This window comes from Gracilinanus agilis, chromosome 2, assembly GCF_016433145.1.
Source record: "Gracilinanus agilis isolate LMUSP501 chromosome 2, AgileGrace, whole genome shotgun sequence".
Classification (NCBI taxonomy): domain Eukaryota; kingdom Metazoa; phylum Chordata; class Mammalia; order Didelphimorphia; family Didelphidae; genus Gracilinanus; species Gracilinanus agilis.
In genome coordinates this window covers 34,472,524-34,487,122 of record NC_058131.1, presented here as the reverse complement: position 1 = coordinate 34,487,122, position 14,599 = coordinate 34,472,524, and the positions used below count along the sequence as shown (strand labels likewise).

The 14,599-nt window shown below is 46.8% G+C and overlaps 1 protein-coding gene across 1 annotated transcript in view; it reads right to left on the bottom strand.

The window, feature by feature from the left end:
- The window catches only part of RMND5A (required for meiotic nuclear division 5 homolog A), a 67,786-nt gene that overhangs the window by 28,276 nt on the left and 24,911 nt on the right, over positions 1 to 14,599 (bottom strand). Inside the window, exon 2 of the mRNA XM_044663075.1 lies at positions 14,421 to 14,563. Within this exon, the coding sequence (XP_044519010.1) occupies positions 14,421 to 14,563 (143 nt within the window). The remainder of the gene's footprint in view (positions 1 to 14,420; positions 14,564 to 14,599) is intronic.

Sequence of the window (14,599 nt, the reverse complement as noted above, 5' to 3'; positions counted from 1 at the left end):
AGCCACATGTCAAGTGCGTCCGTCCTAGGATTATTCCAGCCCGCCTCTTCCCAGAACAACAGCACCATAATGTTGGCATTGCCTTTTTTCACCAGGTACCTGTGGTAGGTTGGGTAGGGGTTAGCCCCATTTTTCTGGATAGAGAAATGAAGTTAAAGCCACTTGTCATTCCAGTCAACTAGAGGGAGAAGCACAACCCAGAATACAAACGAAGGGTCTCCTAAACTAAAGACAAAGGGGCAAGACTGGGACAGATGGATTAAAAAAACAATTTCCCATCAACAGATGGAGGATGTGTGGTTAAACAATAATTCTGTAGGAAAAATATGCCATTTTAGGGGCCTGCAAATACTTATACTCAAGGCCAAAGGTGCAACATGAAGGCAATCTTGGGCTTCCTTGAATGAGGCTGCCCAGCAGAACCCACCAGAGGCAGCCACATGGACCTTGGTTTACTGCTCCATTCTGAGTGCAACACCACTGGAAGGACGTAAGACAGCACCTCCAAAGGATGGAGACAGAAGGGTCTGTGAAAGGCTTCTGGATGACAGCATAGGAAGCCTAATGACCAGCATCTTCAGAGCACTGATCTCAGTGAGGTATCATCCAGACAAAAAAGATGGTGTTGATATTCTCCAAGGGAGACAGTGTGCACCACTGTGGGTCTCCACAAAAGACAGGTGTCCTCTTCCCTTCCCAAATGAAGATGTTTCCACTGGAGAGAAGGCTGGGAGGCACGACAGCTCTTCTCCCAAGTTTACGCAGCGCTATCACATAGGAAATGGTCCCAGACTTGAATGGACCCCAGAGGACAGAACCAGAAGGCAGATTTAGAGCTGATGGAAAGAAATGCTTCACCACAATGAAAGCTATCCCAAAGCAGAGTGGGCTGCCTCACAAAGCTTCCCTTTGAGAAAAGTTCAAGGAAAGACTGAATTACTCCTTGTTTGATACTAAAGGAAGGAAATAAACGTTTACCAAGTACCTGGTATGGGCTCAGCACTGGGCTAAGAACTTAATGCTGTCTCCTTTGAGCCTTATAATAACCCGGGAGGTGGGTACGGTTATTACAGATGGGAAAGCTGAGGCAGGCAGAGGAGAAGTGACTTACCCAGAGTCACTGAGCTAGTAAGTGACTACAGTTGTAGTCTTTCTGTCTCCAGGCCAGGGCTCTATCCACTATACCATCTAGCACCTGGAGAAGACATTTCCTTTCTTATAAGGAGTTGGACTAAACAGACAAGCTCTGTTGACCTCTTCCAGCTCTGAGGGCCTGTGGTCCCCGGAGACAGACACACTGTATTGTTTCTACAGTCAAGTGTCAAGCAAGATCACTAAAGATGTCTCTACTCTCAACCTTCAGCTATGCAGGAGAATAAAATGTCAGTCACTTTGTCTCTCTATAAGTTTCCTGTTATATTTTAAAATGATTCAAAGCCTGAATGAAAGGTCCCTCAAAGCTGAAGAAAACCACCCAGAAACATGCAAACACCAAGGATCCAGATCTCTGTTGCCAGGGCAACTCCTGTAAAAGGACGGATGTTCTGGAAAAGAAGGAAGTCTCACATGCAGCATCTTTTACGCAAAGGAGTTCCCCAGAGGGCAGTAACTTCACCAAACCTTACTAAGAAAGGTCAAATGCTCACTGAGAACTCTTATAACTGACAAAACTCAAGTACCTAAGAAGTAAAAAAATTTTACTAGTTTCACTTGGAAGCAACAACAGAGGGAAAAAAAGAACCAAGAAATCCAAAAAGTTCATCACTTTAAATCAACAAATCATCTTGTTTGGACCATTTTAATAATTCATCATTTACAATCTGCTTGGATTTTATGAAGCTGGGGTCTTACACTGGCAGTGGGGACCATAGACAGTCAAACTCCAAAGGAGTAACAATAACTGAGGATGAACACAAGGAATACTTTCATTCACAAATACAGTTTTCTCCAGGAAACAAGCTGCAGGAGTTGTAGATTTACTCCCCCTACTCAAGAAAGAGGTGGATGACAATGAGAACAGCATTTCTATAGTGTTTTAACATACCTGGGAGGGGCAACTGGGGACTCTGCATATTCAAGTAAAGGACCTAGAGTCAGAAGGATCATAATTCAGACCCAGCCTCACACACTTACTAGTTGTGTGACCTTGGGTGAGTCACTTAACTGTTTGCCTCAGTTTCCTTCTCTGGTAAAATGGGGACAGTTACAGTCCCTATCTTCTCAAAATGACTTCTAAAGTCATTTTAAGGATCAAATGAGAAAATATTTGTAAAACACCTGCCAAGCTTAAAGTGCTACACAAACACAGGTTATTATTATATTATTCTTCTCATTCTTATAGAAGAGGAAAGTGGAGCAGGCATTTGCTGAATGCCTTTCCCAGGGTCACACAGCTCATACAAACCTGGGACCATCTGAGCCCTTCCAGAGTCATCTCAAGTCCCTCACTGTTGCTCCGTGCACTCCACACAGCCAGGAGCCTCCTCTCCTAAGGGCTGGGAAGCTGTAGCCCCACAGACCAGGCTGGAACTGTTTCTAGCTTTGCCACCAGCCAGGCAGGCCACAGAAAGCCAACTGCTTCACCTCAGCCTGGCAAAGAAGAAGCTGCTCTTCTTGCAGGGCCCCATCCTCTCTGAAAAGTCTCCAGTTTGGGGAATGTGCACTTGTGAAATTCTCCAAGGAACACCAAGATTCTCTGGGACCCACAATGTAACAAGAATAGACAAAAGCAAAAACTCATGAAAAAGGGATTTCCTCAGGTTTTACTATTTCTATTTAATCTGATCAAGTTTGAGACTTTTAAATCTAAGCATGTACCAATTCAACAATCAATGAAACATTCCCTCCCACCCGGCCGTTCTTTCTAAAGATGATATAGAAAAAGCCAACCCAGTATAACTGACAGCTGCTTGGATCTTTGCTAATGCAAGACATGCTTGGACTGCAACACTGAAATATGAAGGCCCATAAAAAAATTAAAGATAAAAAAACCTGAAGATTTTATTCTCCCAAAGTAAAAAAAAAAAATCATTGCCCAGAATTTTTCATTTTGAATAAAGTTTTCTAATACGGTAGGCATTCCTATTGCTACATAACCTTTAGGATGCTGAAAAATTCTAGTCACCACATAGAATAAGAGGGAGGACCAGACACCATTCCTCGAAATGAAACTCTCCCAAAGAATTACTTGTATGATAAAGATGAGCCACCGGCCAAGACACCAAGAAATCAGACACACACTCACTCAGACCCATCTGCCAGTGCTCTCAGATCTCCTCAGCTAGTCACTGCCTGCAAACCTTGCCTGTGCCCTCACTCCATCACTCGGCAGTGTAGGGTAGGACTATGTAGGCTCTGTCTAAAGAAGGGGAATTGGATCAGGATTCCAGCTCTCATGAGGGGGCTTTGACAGAGCTGAAGGAAAGGCCAGAAGTCAAAGGCAGGGATTGATCTGGTGAATTCCCCAACGTGAGAGGAGGCTGAGGACAGCTTTGAGGTCCAGCCTCTTAGGGTAAGCCTAACCTCAAAGGGGAAGAAGTCAGAAAGTGGGCATGAGGAGACCATAAAGAAAAAAGGCTAAACCCACCAAAAATCTCAAGGAGAAAACTCAAAAATCTAGAACATAAGTAGATAAGCTACGAGAGAAAATATTACAAGAGAAGAAAAGATTGACTACTGAGACAGCTAAATGACTGCAAAATTCCTAAATAAATACAGAAAGAAAAAAAAAACCTAAAGAAAAAAAGAAATGGAAGCTCCTGTATAGTCCCTAAAAACCAAGGAAGTGGAACAGCATGTTTCCAAATGGTTCAAGAAAATCTGAATCTGAAAGTTAAAGGGGAACAGATGGTAGAGCTTACCATGTGCAAACAAGAAATAACTAACGAAATAGAAAACTGGAATCCACAGTGGCAAGTGTCGCCAAAGCCACAGAAGAGAGAAGTGGCTGGGGCTAAAATGCACTACCAGAAAGGACAATCCAGAAGATAAGCCAAGAGCAAAAATACCGCCAGAATGATGCTTCCACTCCACCTCATCTCTCTTACTGTGGCCTCCTTCTCTGCTCTCTCTTCCATCTCTCTCTCCCTTGATCTATGCCCATTGGCTGGTGCCATGTCCCTTCCCCAGCTGGCAGATAAGCAACTCCACTTGCTCTGCACTCTCACCACATAACTTCCTGCAGCCTGGCTTCCCACCACTCTCCCCAGCGTGACCAGGGACTTCGGGCAGTCTTCAGCCTTCTCAGCCTCTCTGCAGATGTGGAGCCAGACCATTCACCTTCTGGACAACCGCTGCTCTCTAGGTTTCTGGACCACCCCTCGATCTCTATCATCTCTTCTTTTCTCTATTATCTCACTTGGCAATCTTCTCGACTCCCACAGACTCAACTGTCACTTCTGAGCTGAGGACCCCCAGATGCACTCAGCAGCTCTAAAGTGAGCTCGACTCAAATGTCCAGTGGCCTCTGAGACACTTCCCCCTGGGTATCTGAATATCCAACATGTCCAAAACAGAGCCTTCTCTTCCTACCTTCCCTAAATCTATCAAGAATGGAGTAGTACTTGCAGTCATTCAGGCTCACACCCTAGACATGTTTCTTCCTCACTGTGATATTCCTTCCCTGGCACTCCTCATGGCAGGACTACCCTATCTGTCTCTCCCCACCATGCCATCCTCCACTCAGCTGTTTGATAATGTTATTTCCATTTCACCTATAAGGTCCAGGGGCAGTGCTGATCAAAGGCCAGCTAGCTGAGTGTAGAAAACTCATCACTAGAAAACTGACAACTAGAGTCAAAGAGATTCACATTTTTGGTCACAGCAATTCACAAAACAGTCTCCAAAAACATGTGCCATCAGATCAGTAATTCTCAAAAATTAAATCACTGAAGCAGAGTCCCAAAGTAATGACAAACAAATGGAAGAAAAAATACTCGAAATAAATGGATATGTTGATTATATCCCTAAAAAACCTATATATGATAAAAAAAAAAAAGGTCACATTTAGAGAAAAATCCTAACAAGTACATAAGAGCCGACATGTAGAATTCACTGGTAGTTGCACTTTGCACTTGAGGAGGATCAAAATAACATCACTGTGTCAGGGTCAATGTATACTGTGATCAACTAGACCAAACAGACCAAAAGGAGTTTGGAAGTCTCTACCACAGGTCAGACACATATAGCCCCATATGAATATTTGGGATGACATCTCTAAATTTGTGCATGTCATGTTTCTTTGGAGCTACTGCAATTCTACTTTTCTCAAAAGGCACAATGCCTTTTTTGGCAAAAATTATGAATATTTTTTATTTATTATTATGTGATTATTGTATTTTTTTCCTTAGGATTCCAAGGAGCTAGGTGGTTTAGTAGCTAAAAGTGCTGGGCCTAGAATCAAGAAGACCCAAGTTCAAATCCCACCTGGGGCACATCCTTGCTGTGTAACCCTGGGCAAAAGTCACTTGACTTCTGTTCTCTCATAGACCACATTCCCTTCTTTGATGTGAGCACACCATGCTGGATGGTACTGTGCCAGGTCCACCCACGTCTCACAAGCTATACTAAAGTTCTTCAGAGAGACCTTGTGAGTGTCTTTGTAGCATTTCTTCTGTGCTCCCTGTGAGCGCTTGCTTTGTGTGAGCTCTCCACAAAAGAGTCTTTGAAGCACCCAGGCACCTGGCATTCTGATGACAGCCACCCATGGGAGCCGCAGTGGAGTCTGAATGGCCTCAGACCAGTCCTGCCCTTCTAGGGCAATCTTCAGCATCTTCCCAAGACAAACCAAATGGAAGCGATTGTTTCCTGGCATGGCACTGGTAGGCTGCCTGGGTTTCACTAGATTATCTATATACACTCCTAGAGCACCATGAGGTCAGCCCAGTAAGTGTAGACCTCTGGGGTGGCAGGCAGTCCAGGCCCCGTCCTCTCCCACACTTTCCTTCAGAGCCCCCAAGAACTGCCCTAGGGGGGGCATCACGTCCTCACCCAAGTGGACAGACGTCCCTCGGAAGTAGACTGTCAAGGTAAGTGAACACACCCACAGCATTCACACCTTCTCCTTGTGCTGCAATCCATGACTCCACGTGAGGGGGAGCCTGGGGAGAAGCCCCATTTTCTTCATGCTAACTGTCCAGCCATTCTGCTTCTGACCCCGTGGCTCTGCTGGCTGGGCCTGTGCTGGCATTCAGGGAGCCCAGCATGGCGCGCTTGTCCTCTGTGGCACCCCATGGAGGGTGATGGGAGCAGACACTGTGATGAGGCCCACCAGCCTGAGGGCGCTCCTCATCGCAGTGACTCCCCGCAGAACGGGACGGGATGCTGACGAGCTCTCTCCCCACAGGAGCTCTTCATCTCCCGTGTTGCCCCTCCAAGGGCGCACATTCCCTGACCCCGTTGTGAGGGGCATCATCTTCAGAGAAGTTCTGTACTTTTGTGCATGTGTCTGACCCCAGGGGAGGCTCTCAGCCCACAGGGTGAGCTCCTCTTCCAGCCCCTTCCTCTTGCCAGGTGAGCAGCAACCCCCAGGAGGCCACCGAATCCCACTGCTGCTTCAGTCCAGTGAGAAGATGACCCGGGGCCGCCCTGGGGGTGGGAGCCTGCTGCCTTGTCACTGGCCCATCGCCACAGGACTTCAAAGTGGGTGACAAAGCAACAGAGCAAAATAGTAAAACAGAGGAAAAAGTAAACTAATTACACAATGATAGAACAGTAAAATGGTGAGATGGCACATGCAATGCCTTCTGACTCCTGTAAATCTGATGTCAGCGAGGCAATTGAACAAAATGGTCATTCGGAGGCCAGTGATGGGTCAAGATGACGGGCGATGGCGCCTGATGCACTGGATGACCGCAGGGTCTTCGATGTCTGCCCGAGCTCTAAGCTCTCCCCAGTGCCTGCTTCAGCCGCCTTCATGGCTGTGGGAACAAGTTATTCTCCTCTGCCCATTCCACCAGGGGAGGCTTCACACACTTGGTGTAGACACTCCCCTAACTCAGCAGCCAGTGCCTCCATCCCGTTTAGCCTCCTGCTAAGATATTTCCAGGGCTGTGGCCCTGGGCAGGCTACAGCTTCTTGGGGTCATGCATGACAGAGCCGAGTGGCAGGTGGAGACCAGAGGAGGATGTGGCTTGGCGGGCCTCCGTCTGGGGGTGCTAGTGCGCACCTCTGTAGAATGCACGGCTCTCAATGACCAAGCAGCCAGCCCACAACCAGAAAAGTCTCCCCAATAAGTCAAACAGAGTCTACTGAAAAACTCACATCGGCTATCAGCAGACTTGTTCCCAAACAGCACTTTAAGACACTGATTTATAGCAACGTGCTTTATGGCCCTTTTGTAATAATTAGAGACCATGAAACGCCTTGGTGTTCAGCAGAAAACTCATCTGCTTCTTACTTGGTGGGGTATCACCGCCTAGAGGATTTCTAATGCACTGAACCTTAAAACCATAGCAAGGGGTTCATAAAAAAAGTCAATTAAGAAGGCAAAAACTCATTAACTTATTCTTTGGCAAACTGCACCATAGCTGGCACACGCCAAAAAAATCCAGTGAGCTTTGACAGGAGCCCTTGGCTTCCTCAATGAAGCCCCTGGGGTGGGGAAGGAGGGCTCATGCTCACTCACTCACTAAATGGACGATAAATGGATTACATTCCATTTCATTGCTCCTCACTAGTAGAGGGCTGTTGAAATGCCTTGGGCTACAAAGGCCCTGGCTGGATCCCTTCTCTCCAAACACTAATTCACGAAATTTCATCCTTCCCAACAAACCTCCCAATTGTCTTCTGGTTCTAGATTTAACGGGAAGGAGCTGAGGTTCCTCTCCTGACAATCAAGCCTAAATCCATCTTACCCAGGAAGGACCTAATGTCCCTCTCCCTTCACAAGATGGTTTGCCTTGATGCCCAGGCATGTGCTGAAGCCAGGCTTCATCCTTAAAGTGAGCGTTTATACTACACTAACAATCAGGGCTCCATCTGCAGCAAAAGGATTCAAAAACTTTAGAATAGGTTGTGCAGCCATTCTCCACCTCCAGCCTGCAGAGTTAACTATTAAACATTCACCATCACACTCTGGATACCCACAGGCAATCTCTAGGGAGCTCTAGGCTAAGTTAGGAAAGTGTGAGCTAGAATTCAGAAATCCAACCTCCCATTAACTCATTTACTTTGGACAATAGCCTCTCCGTCCTGTCCCTCTTCCCTCGGTATCTTTTTCTAGAACTAAACCTAATTAAGAGTGCTTGAAAAGTCCTCCTACTTTTGAAGAGCTATAAAGATAGTAACCTATAATAAAGAAGGAACCTGGAAATATGACCAACCCTCTCACTTAGGTGTTCTTGTTTCTCTGAGGTTTCTTCACCCTTTATCTCCTGATTTTTCTCCTACCATCTGACAGCCATCTTCAGGGATTCATCACCCACACCCCAACCCCAAAATGGCTCTATCCTGGGCTTCTCTCTCTTCTCATCTTCTAGTATCTATCTTACTGACCTCATCAGTTCCTGTGGCTTCAATTATTGTCACCATACAGATGATTCCTAGATCTAGACATCAGCCAGTCTCTTTCTTGAGCTCCAACTGCCTAGAAGAAGACATTTCTAATGGGATGTCACACAGACATCTCAAACGCAGAATGCCCCAAACAACTTCGTGGCTACTCACAAGGCTGCCACAGCACTTCAGGTCCTTTTTACTTCTCAGCAGAACTACTACAATCTTTTTTTTTTTTTTTAAAGCAAACTGCAAAAGCCTACCACTGTCTTGGGGGAAGGGAGTTGGTAACTCAAAATACTGAATTTTCAAGGTCTTCTCCAGAATCCGTCCTCTACATAGCAGCCACAGGTCTACCTATAGCACTCCCATACTCCAACTGCATCGGTTCCTTATTGCCTACAAGATTAAATAAAAATCCCTCCAGTTGGCATTTAAATAGCTTCACAACCTGGCTTTCCCCTTCCTTTGTAGGTTTATTACACACTCTGCATACTCTGCAGTGCACTGGCCTTTCTGCTGTTTCTCTCCTACATCACGCTACCATCTGGATGCCTTTGCACACATCCTCTCTCTTCCTCACCTCTACCACTTGGAACCCCTCGCTGCCTTCTGAGATCCATTCCAGTGGCTCTACCTAACAGAGTCCTTTCTGAACTTCCTGGCTACAGCTAAGGCCCCACGTCATCTAATTTATAGTCTAACTACTGTGTATCTGCTTGTTTGTACATGTTGTTTCCCTCACCCCTGTGGGATCTCCTTGACTACAGAGATAGTTCTAGTTTTGTCTTTGCATCCCCAGTGTCTATCTTGCCACACTCTAGGTAGGTGCTTAATAAATGTTTGTTGAATCAAAGAAAGATAACTTTTAGGAGGCTGGGTGCTCGAAATATGTAGATCTGGCATTGTCTTTCAACTATACCATTCTATTTGTGGTGCACCTATATCTAAGGCCATGGCCCAAACCCAGAGGAGTCACTTGCAGGCCTTAAATAAGAAATACTTGAGTTATAGAGGACAAGGCTGCCAAAGAATTGGTAGATTATAGATAATGAGCATTTGCCTACAAAAACAAATTTCCCTGCTCTAAGCAAATCATCATCATCCTAACTTGTCTACCATTGTGAATGAACTCAGCACTGCAAAAAGGATCCAAGTCTTCCATTTGGAAGAAAAAAAACCAGGAGTCCTCTTACCAAACACTGAGAAGTGCTTTTTAGAGCTCATTGCCAGGTGGCCTTTCAAGCTAAAAATCAGACCTGGCAGAACACGTAGGCATAAAATGTCCTCAAATCATCATCTGTTTTCTACTACAATTGGTTCCATTATTTCTAGTAATTATGCTACAAAATTATTCCATAGGCTAATAGGGTCAGCTCATTCACCACCTGTTCTGAATGGCTTCACAGCATAAATTTTGCAGCTCTGAACTACAATCCAAAATTCAGTAAATAAGAAAGTTGAATCACTCAATGTTCATCACTATCAACTTTTACAGGCAACTGACAGGACTAAATGGGAAGAACTGAGCTTAAAAAAAAAAAAACACACAACTATGGAGGGCAGGTAGGTGGTTTAGTGCCAGGCCTGGAGATGGGAAGTCCTGGGTTCAAATCTAGCCTCAGACACTTTGTAGATGTGTGACCCTGGGCAGGTCACTTAACCCCTACTGTCTGGCCTTTAATGCTCTTCTGTCTTGGAACCAATATACAGTATTGACTCAAAGATGGAAGGTATGAGGTTTTTTTTTTTTATTGTGGAAATCACTCAAAGGATGTTCAAAACTCTTCATTAATGGAAGTCATTTGGGACTTTATCCCATTTCTCTGATGTTGCTTCAGCTGAGGCATCAATAAGACTCCTCAGAAAAATCCTTCTTAAAGCTAGGTAAACTGTAACCTGACAAGAGATTCTCAAAAAACTCAAGCGCAGGTCTTCTTTTTCCTAAAGCTCCTTCACAAGCAGTAGGGAAATGACAGGGTTTACTCTGAAGACATTACCAAGGATGAACTCTGGCTCATTTGAGTTCGGTGGCTCCGAGGAGTGTCCACATAGTGCTGTGAGCCTTAAAAAGAATGTCCAGAGATGGTGGACACAGCTGAGTGGGATCAGCCAAGCTAAAAACCACCCCCATCGCCCCCTCTTCTAACTCACTGAAGGCCTATCGTCACTACAAGGGGCAAATCCCCCTCTTTCCAGATGAAGAGCCACATGCTCTCTCACCTCCAGCCAACCGCCACGACTCCTCACATCACCTAATGCTTTTACCCATTCAAACTAGGCCACCATTTATTTCTCTAAACATTTTTAAAATTTAAGAAAAGCTCATTACAAACTGAAATGCAATCCCTAGTTTGCCTTTTTGAAAGATGTCCTATACTGTACCACAGACATCTTTCAAATAGGAGTAAGACATCTGACAATACAGTCTCAGATCTAATGAGAATCTGGCAGTAGGAGTACAGGGAATGGCGGTCAAAAGCAATGGAAAAAATGTTTCTCCACTGCCGACCCTCTCACAGACTCTGTGATGAACAACATTCAATCTAATCTCATGCCTCTCTCAATGAAGCTGTCTCGGACTCACCAGTCTAATCAGGCATCCTGAAACAGGTCCATCCTGAGCAATGGAAGGCCACAGACTTCTCCATCCTCTTCTCAGAACTCTCTTGTGCCCATGTCCTATAAGGTTCCCCCTCTGCTGGAGGGTCTGCTCCACACGAAACCAGCTGGCTTTCACAGTGCTGGCCCGCTCCAGGACTGGCTCCTTTCTCTCATGCCCAGAGACAGGGCAGAGGAACTGGCATGGTCTCTGCTTGTCATCGCATTCCCTCAGCTGCCAACACCAGGCAGCCTCTCCTCCTCCGAAGCTCAGTGTCCCTGTTTATCAGATCCTAGTGGCTTTTCTCTATCCACCCCCAACTCCTCCAGGGAATTTCAACATACATAAGGATGCATCCTCAAATCCTCTACCATCCTAGCTCCTGTTGTTCATTCGTTCAGCTGTGTCAGACTCTCCGAGACCTTGTGGACCACACACCAGGCCCATCTCTCCTCCACTATCTCCCCAAATCTGTCCAAGCTCATGTTCACGGTTTCCATGGCCCTCATTCCCTTCTCTTGCCTTAAATCTTTCCCACCCTCAGGGTCTTCTCCAGTGAGTCCTGTCTTCTCATTATATGGCCAAAGCCTTAGGCTCAGACTTCAGCACCTGTCAGGATATTAGTTTCCTTAAGTGTGGCCTAATTTCATGGTCTTGCTGTCCACGGGACTTTCAGAAGTCTTCTCCAGCACCACAAGTAGGTCGCTCACAGCCACTCCTTTACACTCCCTCAGGTCCACAGAAACAGCCCTGTCCTTCACTCTTCGACCACCTGCAAGCGGCTATCATCCCTGGCCATCAACGCCAGTATTCTTTTACCCGGTCAGTCTTTTATTTTTCCCTAGGCTCCTTACAAACTTAACCCTGTTCTTTCCATTGTGACTTCCATTCCCTTCATCAATCCCATCTTTCCTAAGGGCACTCTCCTCCCTCTCCCATCTTGATTCCTCAGAGAACCAACTCTACTACACCCGATTCTTCCCCCTCAATTCTCTTGCACCCTTGTCCTAAACCCACTGTGGCGTGCTAGGCTCCAACCCTAGAAAAGCCTAGTGGACTGGCTTGGCGCCTCAGCCTCTCCTGTAGCTCTCCTCCTCCCCCTCCTAGGGCCACAGGGTCATCACTGCCTCGTGCCTCGGCTTCTCAACAGCCTCCTTGTTGCCTTCTGTCTTAAGTCTCTCCCCACTCCGCTGCCAAGGTGACATCTCTAAAACATAGACATAGCCACGTCATTCCTCATTGAGGTTCAGAGGCTACCTAATACCTCCAAAAATAAATATCAAGTTCTCTGGGGGATAAGAACTGATAGAGTGCCTACTCTGTGTCAGAAGCTGCCAAGTACTTAAAAGGAAAATTTAGTCTGATCCTCACAGCAACCCTAGGAGGTGCATACTGTTATTATCCCATGTTACAGTTGAAAAAACAGGCAAAATAAAGTGGAGTGACTTCCTCAGGGTCACACAGCTAGGAAAGCTGGGTTCGGATCCACTCTATCCCGGAGCCTGCACAAGCCAGCTCCTTCCTACCTCCCCAGACTTCCTGGACCTCCCTCTCCTCCAGGAACTCACTGACAACAGCAGCCTTCTTGCTAAGGCCTGCTACTCCAACTCCTGCCTGTCCCCCGGAGCCTGGAAGGCTTCTGGTTTTCTCCAGCTTCTTTCCAGACTCAGCTCTGATCCTACCTTCTGCCTCTACGCTAAGGCTTTCTCTTTTCAGATTATCTTCAGACAGACAGATGGGTGTACATATGTGAGGCAGAAAGGAATAGGCTGAGAAGCTACAAAGTTCATGTACCCAAACGATCATGCTACTGCTCATACAGCTAGGTGGCTCTGTGGATAGAGAGCCAGGCCATGAGAAAGGAAGGTCCTGGGTTCAAACCTGCCCTCAGACACCTCCTAGCTATGTGTCCCTCAGGCAAGTCACGTAACCCCTCCTACCTAAAATACTAACAATAATGCCATTGCCCAGAACAAATTTCCGGGGCCAAACAAGAAAAGCATCTTCTTATTGCTTTAAGTGCCAGGATATTTGCTTCTTGTTCCCAGAGCCCTCTCAGCCTTCTCTCTCTTCCAGCACTCGTCCCAAAAGCTCAAACTGCTGGATTCCGCATCAGAGAAGCGGGCCCGATCCCAGCTCTCCTGCTACCAGCGATGCTAGGCACGGCACGTCCTCCTCCTGACATCTGTAAACTGAGAGCCCGAACCACAGAAACTCTTGCCTTCCCCCGGGCTCTGGTCTATGGGCTCGCGCCCTCCCTCAGTCAATGGGTGCCTGCTAGGGGCCCTGCTGGGCGCCCAGGAACAGCTGACACAAGGGCAGCGCGCTACCCCGGGGTCAGGCGGTCCCCATCCCAGAGAGAAGCACAGTATAGAGAGCATCCACCGAACATCGCAAACGAGGGCAGAGTGCAGAGGAACGAAGAAGGAAAGGGATAGGGAAGGCCGCAGCACCGGCGGAGTCTGGAATCCCGATGGAGCTACAAGAGAAGAAAATGAGGGAAAAGAGCCGCCCGCCCGGGCAAAGGCACAGGGACAGGGAAGGCTGTGCTGCTGGCAGCTTCTACAGGAGAAGGAAAGGTCCATCCTGCCAGCCTAGCAGCAAGAAGAGGGGAGCAGAGGGCCCCGCTCATCCCCAGGCTCTCCCATGGCTGGTGAGTGAAGTGGCCAAAGGCTGATAACTGGGGATGGAGGCAGGGCAGGGGAATGCACGACGTGCACCAAGTCTGAAAGATCCCGGGACAGGCAAAATGCTGCTGTCTAAACTTCCCAGGGCCCAATTGTAGCTCTGCCTGCTACTAAGGAGTTAGAAGGGGGAGGACAAGAAGGAAACTTTTGGATCTATTGCAACAGTAAAGTGAAAGAGAAGAAACGAACACAAATCCAAAGAGGGTCCTGTGTTCCACCATATTTACACATAAGATCAGGAAAAGAATTCATTGCTAAAAGACTCACTTTCTAAAAGCCAAAAAGGGTTGTTGGGGAAAGTGGGGCCCAATAGTGGGGGAGGAGAGGTACAAGAAAAAGGGGCCTGGCCCCTTCCTGCACAGGGAAGCCAAGGATAAAGCTCCCTAGCCCAAAGCGGAAGGTGGGGGCAGCCAGAAACCCATAAGGCCCTTGGGGGGGATGTTGGGAAAAAAACAGGCTTACAAGACACAGGAGACACAGACATCCTGTACAATTGAAGGTGGCAGCCCAGTGTTCACTGTGAGAGCCCCCACACCCACCCCCAAGATCCTCCATGCCAAGGCCTCTCATATGGAAGGAATGACCCTTGGGAAAAGTTACAGATTCTTAGCTACTAAAGCACACAGTAAATAACCTACCTTATCAATGGCTTTTCCAACCCGGGAAACACTGCTGTGGATGTCTTTGTGATCAGAAGCCAGTTTTTGGACTGTGTCCTTTATTCTTTTACAGCATTGTGTCAAAACAAGTGACAGTGTCCCTGATAATTCAGCATCTTGGCCTATATGAAAAGAAAATGAATTACTAAAGCAAAACC